The 9,337-nt window shown below is 41.7% G+C and overlaps 1 protein-coding gene across 1 annotated transcript in view; it reads right to left on the bottom strand.

The window, feature by feature from the left end:
- Nucleotides 1-1,214: 1,214 nt before the first annotated feature.
- The window catches only part of MRAP2 (melanocortin 2 receptor accessory protein 2), a 54,652-nt gene continuing 46,529 nt past the window's right edge, over nt 1,215-9,337 (bottom strand). Inside the window, exon 4 of the mRNA XM_043593034.1 lies at nt 1,215-2,751. Within this exon, the coding sequence (XP_043448969.1) occupies nt 2,358-2,751 (394 nt within the window). The 3' untranslated portion in view covers nt 1,215-2,357. The remainder of the gene's footprint in view (nt 2,752-9,337) is intronic.

The raw sequence follows: 9,337 nt of genomic DNA, 5'->3' as shown, positions 1-9,337 counted from the left end.
TGAGTTGATGCTTTATAATTGAGACTTTGGAGGATGTTGGGTTGAGGTGAATATATTTTACATGTGAGGTGCTCATGAATCTTTGGGGCCAAAGGGAAGACTGTAGGCTAACACCCTCCCAAAACATGTCCAAGTCATAATCCTTGAATTTGTGAGTATGTTACCTTACATGACAAAAGGAATTTTGCATATGCAATTAAGAATCTCAAATTGGGAGATTATCACGGGTAATCTAATGCAATTGGATTATAAGGGTCCTAATGGGTCCTTATAGGAGAGAGGCAGGATGGTCAGAGACAGAGGTATAAAGTAGGAGCAGAGGATGGAGTGATACAAAGTCCTAAGCCAAAGAGTTTGAGTAGCCTCTGAAAGCCGGAAAAGGCAAGGAAGTAGATTTTTCTCTAGAGCTTTCAGATGGAATACGGCTCTGATGACACCTTGATTTTAGCCCACTGACACTGATTTTGGACTTCTGTGCTCTAGAACTATAAGAGAATAAACGTGTGTTGCTTTAAGCTAAATTTGTGGTACTTTGCTACAGTAGCAACAGGAAATGAATTTAGGATCCAACATGACCATGAAGAACATGTTGCCTGCTGTGCTGTAAGAAGTTCTTTGTCTCTGAGCCAGGAGTCTCATGTCTTCTGCCAGCATCCACAAAACTGGACCTGGCTTACATTGATAGCTTGCAGGAGGTGTAAAATCTTATACCCTTCACAGTTTTTGACATTTAGTTAATAAGAATGATGGTATGGTCATAGGTATTTTTCCAACTTCTAGTAACACTCTTCTAATGAATCTATTTCTAAATAAGATACCACTTAAATAGCTTTGAATCTTAAGAAATAGCCTATGGTTTATATTTGGTTGTTTAAGTGATGAATAGTAATATTCATATTAGTAAAAGTTAATAAAACCAGCATTCTTTAATGAAAATAGCAAGTATCTATTTGCAAAAATGTGCTAATTACAAGAAATGTTCCATGCTTTGTTCTACTGTTTAATGTTAGAGTCTTAAAGAATAATATTTTCCTCAAAAGATATTATAGAAAAAGGATTTATTCTGGTGGTATAACTCCCAAATGAAATCTGGTGCATGACTCAGACCAACTGGGCTCCTAGAGATGACAGAAATTAGGAAGCATTATAAACATGGAATAATTCTTAAAGGAAATGAAAAATTTGGATGTGTGAGAACAAAGAACCAGAGAAAATTCCTGTGCAAATGCATTTATTTTTTAGCTTTAGCAAGACAGGTGGTAAACAAACTCATGATGAAAATGCCACCCAGAGATTAGCAGTTGGCCATGCAAGCAACTGTGTGCACAAAACCAAGTTGTTTCCAATACCAGTGTGCAGACTGGATTCTTTCATGAAATTAACTCTGTGTTGCACCAGGCCACCCTGCATATCTGTTGGTGGGGATTTACAACCCATTCACCATCTCAGCTCAAAGTCCATACACTAGTCACATGACCATCACCTACACATCTGCCAAGTAAATAGCATGGCAAGTACTCTTCTTGTGATGGACGCACGCCAACACAGAGATACAAAAGGCACCTCCTCTCACTGAGCTGACAACCTTCTCTACATTTCTGGGAACAAGAGTGCCATGCGATGTACCATGAATTGGTACTCATTCTGGGAGAAGAGGGGCAGGGCTGGCCCTAGCTTTTAGCATGGGTGGCTGGAGGTTCTCAGAAGAGCTGTTTCAGTACAATCAAAGAAATGTTGGCCATGGTGACTGAGAGATGTGTCTTCTGACCTCCTCATAGATGCTTGGACCTCTGACAAAAGCTGGGCTCAGTTAAGGGCTGAGTGGAAGGTACTGACATAGGGCACCCTACAAGAGATAGGAGGCAGTGCCCTGGTTTATACTGCGTTATGTACATTCCAGCTTCTTCTGGATGCAAAGTCACAAATTCACAAAATATTAGAGCTGGGATGAGTCATCTACTTCAAACTCCTCATGTTACAATGAACAATGTGGCAGCCCAGAGAGGTAAAGCAATTTGCTAAAAATAGAGCGTGGTGGTGGCAGGGCCAGACTGGAATGCAGCATGCTAACCCCCATTCAAGAACACTGACACTCTGTGCAGCCAAACTTTTCAACAAGGAAGATGAGACCATGCAAATACTTTATTCTCAAAAAAGCCTGAACTGTGTTTAAAGGCACAGAAACTCAGCTTCTTCAGCTCTTTTCTGAGGGGGCTCTCTTCTCTGTGTCTTTCTTTCTATCTCTGTCTCCCATGTCTCCCCCCCAACACACACAAACAACTTTGGTCAGTGGAGATTTCTCGCTTTACAAAGACGGATCCAACATCTCCAGGAAGACACTTTACAGAGTACGTTTCTCAATCCAGGTCTTTGTGTGAGGTCTGGGAAACTGGCTTATTTTCTAGAACAATAGGTGGTTCTGAAATCAGAAGATCATCCTCCCCAAAGGAGGAGTTCTGGTCTGTGTTCACGAAGTTGGGGATGTCAAACTTCATGAGCCTGTTCAACTCCTCCTCTGGCCGCCCGTTGCTTCTAATGGCTTCCTGCAGTTGAACACAGCTGTCAAGGGCTGTGGTCTGGTGACAAGCTTTAGCCCTATCCAAGTGTTCCACTTCGTTGATGTAGCAGTGAAAGAGAGACCTGGATTCCTCATTGCCCTGTCGAGAAAACACCTTATCTGGCTCCAGCGGTCTTCCGAAGTCTGACACAAAGCTATTCATTCTGAATCTCTTCTCTGAAGACTCTGCATTGCTGTAGAGAGAAGGAAAATAAAAGAGTGCTTACATACCAGCTTGTTCACCTACAGAAATCGTGGTTTTTGGCATGTTGGGCAGACCAGCATGTTTCCACTGAGCCTTGAGCACGTGCCTCTGTACAGGACAAAGAAATACCACAACGGAGAGATATCACTTCTGAACATGTAAATAAACCCAAGACAACTGGACCATCCCGAAAAGACACCTTGCTGAGGAATCCCCCCAATATTCTGGATCAAACAGCCATGCTTCTCTGGGACTCTTGGATCACCTGCATCAGAATTAGTTGAAGTGCTTCTCAAAATGCAGAATCCTGCAGGGCAGGCACTTGGGTGGCTCAGTCGGCTGAGCGTCCAACTTTGACTCAGGTCATGATCTCACAGTTCATGAGTTGGAGCCCTGCATCGGGCTCTGTGCTGACAGCTCGGAGCCTGGAGCCTGCTTCAGATTCTGTGTCTCCCTCTCTCTCTGCCCCTCTCCCACTCATGCTCTGTCTCTCTATGCCTCTCAAAAATAAAGAAACGTAATTTTAAAAAAATGCAGAATCTTGGGTCAAGACCTTTAGAATCTCCAGAGGTAGGGGCTGTGTTTTCATAGAATCGCCAGGGATCACCACCGATGGTCAAGTTTAGGACCCTTGACCTACATCAGATCAGCCTGAACAGCAGTGCTATCTTACAGGGTAAGTTTCATATTTGTCAAAGTGCTTTCATGTCCATGTATCTCACTTGATTCTCAAAACTGACCAGTGCAGTCACTTAGGGCAGGAATCATGATACCCATTTCACAAATACATGAGCTAAGGTAAAGAGCCATCAGATTGCCCCCCTGAGTCACAAAACCAGTTAGTAATGGCAGTGAGAATAAAACCCACTTTCCTAATTCCTTGTTTTATTTAATGTGGAACCAATTAGCAACTCAATGGTAATAAGTCAGTGAATGAATGAATAAAATAAGTGTTGATTAACCCCATTAGAGCTTTGAATAACCTGACACCCATCTATTTTAATCACCATCCTTTCCAGGTTTCTACAAAGGTTGCTCACACACAGGTAAGTGATTCTTTAAGGGTAAGAATCATGACTGAACACATTTTCAAATCCAGAATAGAAGCTGACAAAAATTAGATTCTAGAAGTCTGTTTAACAAGCATGTGATCTCCATGATTTTAGTTCTAAATCTCTTCCTTCCCACCCTATCACTCAGGATAAAGTTCTTATGACCAAGCTCTCATGGGGCAGAGGGCATGGATGCAATTTTTTTAAGTTTATTTTTATTTATTTTGAGAGAGAGAACATGAGCAAGTGGGGGAGGGGCAGCGAGAGAGGAAGAGAGAGAGAATCCCAAGCAGACTCCACACTGTCAGCACAGAGCCCGATGCAGGGCTCAAACTCACAAACCGTGAGATCATGACCTGAGCTGAAATCAAGAGTCAGATGTTTAACCAACTGAGCCACCCAGGGGTCAGTCCCTGGATGCAATTTACAGTCTGGAAAATCTGACTGTATGGACTCCATATATTACTTCCATATAGACCTCTGGATTTTGGAGGTCAGTTATCCTATAAGCTTTGCAATCCAGCAGCTGAGGGACTTTATACCAGCTCTCCAACCTGATTACCTGGGTGACATCAGACAAGGCATTCTTCTCAGAAGCCTGAGTTTTCCTTTTTTTTTTTTTAATTTTTTTTAACATTTATTTATTTTTGAGACAGAGCATGAATGGGGGAGGGTCAGAGAGAGGGGGAGACACAGAATCTGAAACAGACTCCAGGTTCTGAGCTGTCAGCACAAAGCCTGACGCGGGGTGAACTCACAGACGTGAGATCATGACCTGAGCCAAAGTCAGACGCTTAACCGAATGAGCCACCCAGGCGCCCCGATCCTTTTTAATTAAAAAAAAAAAAATCAGGTGAACAAATATCATAGCCTACTGAGCAAATGTGATGTGAAGCTCAATGATTTATACAAGAGTACAATGTTCACCAAGTCACGTATTCAGAATTCAGAGAAAAATCACTTTAGAGGGACTGACAACTTCTGCTTTAATGCACATTTAAGAGGTCTTCTTATCTTTCAGTAAGTGGTTTTCTTCTCCTAATTGTCACTTCACCCAGGTTTAAAAGATGTTTGAGAGTAGGAATGAGTGTGCCGGCAACCTGTGACCAAATAAGATAAAATGTCACCTAGGAAAGAAGGGCTTAACACATTTGGAAACGGCATGACTAAGATGCTGGGGCTTATGTCACTTTCCAAATCCAGGACTAAGAAGCAGCTGAGGCTTCTCTGCCTGCCTGGAGCATCTACCGAGTATGAAAGCAGACCCAGAAACCCAGCTGTGGGCAGCAGCTCTTCCATAACCTAGGCTACATTTTCTCAGGATTAAGAAGTGGCTCCATTAATCATCCTTGCTGAGAAATTAGTCAGTCAGAGAACTCATATGACTTCACTCATATGAGGACTTTAAGAGACAAAACAGATGAACACAGGGAAGGGAAGCAAAAAGAAATAAAAACAGGGAGGGGGACAAAACAGAGAGACTCTTAAATATGCAGAACAAACAGAGGGTTGCTGGAGGGATTGTGGGAGGGGGGTGAGCTAAATGGTTAAGGGGCATTAAGGAATCTACTCCTGAAATCATTGTGGCCCTATATACTAAATTGGATGTAAATTAAAAAAATAATAATTTTTAAAAAATCATCCTTGCTGAGCCAAGAGGAGACCAAAAGAGTTTTGTCTTCCTGCACGGCAGAGCCAGGAGGTGGACAGTCAGGCCCTGGAGGTGCCTTCTCTGCCCCACCCGGCTCTTCTGACCTTTCTCCTGATGATCTCTTGGTGTGATAACAGTGCAATTTGTCTGATTCTCCCTCCCTGAGAACAAGGCAAAAGTTCACCTTTGTACTCTTAGAATTTGGTAAATGTTACTCAATAGATCATCCCTTTATTCTTCTTTTCTTTCTTTGACTGGTAAACTAAAGAACCTATATGTGAAAAAATGTAATCACAGACACAGATTGCTTCAATTCCATTTATTCCATTATAGGGTAAAATTTACATATTGGAACTCACAGATCATAAAAGCAAAATCCCACGTAAACATCCATATAACTCTCAGTGACCAAGATAGACAATGTTTCCTTTCTCCTAGAAAGTTTCCTTCCATTCAATTTCTACCCACTTTAGATAGCACTGCCTTGATCTGTCTAATGATAAGCTTTGCTTATTCTTGAATTTCTAGTCAATTTCCACCTCCTGTAGGTAAAGTGTGTGGATTTTTATCACCACAGATTAGTTTAGACTGTTTTTACAATTCATACAAATTCATATAATATATAACCTTCTGTGCCGGATTCTTTTGCTTAGCATAATGTTTTTTGAGAATCATCCATGTTGTTACATATAACAACAGTTTGTCCTTCTTGCTTAGTGACATTTCATCATATAAGTTTGCTACAATTTATTTATTCATTCTCCTGTTAAAAGATAACTGGCTTGGGACACCTGGGTGGCTCAGTCGGTTAAGCCTCTGACTTCTGGTTTCGGCTCAGGTCATGATCTCATGGTTCATGGGTTTGAGCCCCGCATTGGGCTCTGTGCTGATGACGTGGGACCTGCTTCGGATACTTTCTCTCCCTCTCTCCCTGCCCCTCGCCCCACTCACCCTGTCTCTCTAAAAATGAAAAAAAAAGACATCTGGCTTGTCGACAGACAGCTTGGCACTGTTGTGAGTACAGCTATGAACACTCTTTTTTTTTTTTTAATGTTTATTTATTTTTGAGAGAGACAGAGCACAAGTGGGTTAGGGGCAGAGAGAGAGGGAGACACAGAACCCAAAGCAGGCTCCAGGCTCCAAGCGGTCAGCACAGAGCCCAACATGGGGCTTGAACTCACAGCTATGAGATCATGACCTGAGCTGAAGTCAGAAGGTCAGCCGACAGAGCCACCCAGGCACCCCGCTATGAACACTCTTAATTAGTCTCTTTGTAGATACATGTTTTTATTGCTCTTGAGTAAATACCTAAGAGTAGAATTCCTGGGTCACAGAGTAGACACGTGCTTAACATGATAAGAAACTGCAGTTTTCCAACGTAGTTGTGCCATTTTACAACCTCACCACAAAGTATCAGAGTTCCAGTTACTCCCCATCCTTGTCGACATTTGGTGTTGTCGGTCTTTTCAATGTTAGTCACGCTAGTGGGAGGGAAATGGCATCTCGTTGTGATTTTAATGGGCATGTCTCTGATGTCTAGTCATGTTGAATACCTTTGCATGTGCTTATTGGTTATTGGTTTATCTTCTTTTGTGAAGTTTCTGTATGAGTCTTTTGCACATTTTAAAAATTGGGTTATTTTTGTTATTGATTTGTGACAGTTTTGTAATACATTTTGAATACAAGCCGTTTGTCAAATGCATTGTAAACATTTTCTCTTGATCTGTGACTTACATTTTCATTTTCTTAGGATGTCTTTTGAGGGGTGCCTGGGTGGCTCAGTCAGTTAAGCATCCAACTCTTGATTTCAGTTCAGGTCATGATCTCACATTTCGTGAGATCGAGCCCCATATCAGGCTCTATGCTGACACCACAGATCCTGATTGGGATTCTCTCTCTCCCTCTCTCTCTGCCCATCCCATGGGTGTTTTCTCTCTCTCTCTCTCTCTCTCCCAAAATGAATATTTTTTAAAGGTGTCTTTTGATGAGTGGAAGATTTAAATTTCAGTTAAGTTCAAGTTATCAACTTTTAAAATTTTACATTATGTTTTTTATATCATCTCTAAGAAATAATTGCCTACCCTAAATTCATGAAAATATTCTCCCATGCTTTCTTCTAGAACTATGCTGGCTATTTAAATTTAAATTATGTAGAATTTAAAAAAAAATCAGAATCTCTGTTCTATTACTCCCATTTCAAGTGCTTAAGAGCTACTTATGGCCAGGGGTTACCTGCATGGACATCACAGAGAACAGTTGCATCATCACAAAACTGCTCTTGGACAGAGTTGTTCTAGGAGCTTTTACTGTGGGTATATGAACCATGTTGAAATAGGGGTCAAGATTCCTTTCTTTGTTTATCCTTTTTTTTTTTAATGTTTATTTATTTTTGAGACACGGAGACAGAGCGTGAGTGGGAGAAGGGCAGAGAGACAGGGAGACACAGAATCTGAAACAGGCTCCAGGCTCTGGGCTGTCAGCACAGAGCCTGATGCAGGGCTCAAACCCACAAACCATGAGATCATGACCTGAGCTGAAGTCGGATGCTTAACCGACTAAGCCACCCAGGCACCCCTTTGTTTATCCTTTTGACCCGGGACTGTTAAGAGACCTTCCTTTCAATCGACCTTAGACATAGTCATAGACAATAAGAAAAAAATCCATTCACAATAGCATCAAAAAAGTAGAATACAGGCATACTTCATTTTATTGCCCTTTGCTTTATTTTCAAGTTCACAGACACTGTGTTGTTTTTTTTTTTTTTTAACAAATTGAAGGTTTATGGAACACCGTATCTGGTGAGTCCATCAGTGTCATTTTTCCAACAGCATTTGCCCACTTTGTGTCTCTGTGTCACATTTCAGTAATTCTCACAATAGTTCAAATGTTTGCATTATTATTATATTTGTTATGGTGATCTGCAATCATTAATCTTTAATGTCTATCTCTTAGTTGTTTTGGGGGCACCACGAACTGTGGCCTCACAGGACGGCAAACAATAAATGCTTTGTGTGTTCTGACTGCTTCACTGACCAGCCACTCCCCATCTCATCTCTCTTCCTCTCCTTGGGTCTCCCTATTTCCTGAGACATAGCAATATTGAAATTATTCCAGTTAATAACCCTACAATGTCCCTAAGTGTTCAAGTGAAAGGAAGAGTTACAAATCTCTCACTTTCAGTCAAAAGCTAGAAATGATTAAGCTTAGTCAGGAAGTGAGTGCCATTACTGGAACTGGAACCCACCTGTCTATCACCTCTTGGCTCTTCATGAATTATGTCTTGTGTCACCTCCTGCTAGAAGTCTTCCCTGAGTCCTCCAGTCTGAGTTAGAATGTTCTCCTGGAAGACTGGGTGCTTCTCTCCATCTGTCTTCTCACTCTGTATTATACTCTTTTCTTATCTGGCACCCTCATTAACATTATCATCTCTTGAAGGCAGGTATCATGTGTTTCTTGCCTATTTCCTAATACTTAGCACAGTACTGGGCATATAATAGCTGCTCAATAAATTTCTTTTAAATGACTTAATGATGAAGAGATCTTGAAACTAAATCAACCCTTGGCTTGGCAGGTAGCCTCTTCTATAGTTTCTACAAGGTCAGAAATTAATTCAAGGGCAGAATACCCAAATAAGGTCAAAAAGTAAGAGCAAGAGAGCCTTAATAAGGGATGGTCTATCGGCGGGCACCTGGGTGGCTCAGTCAGTTAAGTGTCTGACTTCAGCTCAGGTCATGATCCCATGGTTTGTGGGTTCAAGTCCGTGACAGGCTCTGTGCTGACTGCTGAGAGCCTGGAGCCTGCTTCAGATTCTGTGTCTCCCTCCCTTCTCTCTCTCTCTCTTTCTCTCTCTGTCTCTCTGTCTCTCTCTACCC

This window comes from Prionailurus bengalensis, chromosome B2 (assembly GCF_016509475.1).
Source record: "Prionailurus bengalensis isolate Pbe53 chromosome B2, Fcat_Pben_1.1_paternal_pri, whole genome shotgun sequence".
In the NCBI taxonomy this organism is placed as follows: domain Eukaryota; kingdom Metazoa; phylum Chordata; class Mammalia; order Carnivora; family Felidae; genus Prionailurus; species Prionailurus bengalensis.
This window is presented reverse-complemented; position numbering and strand designations above follow the sequence as displayed.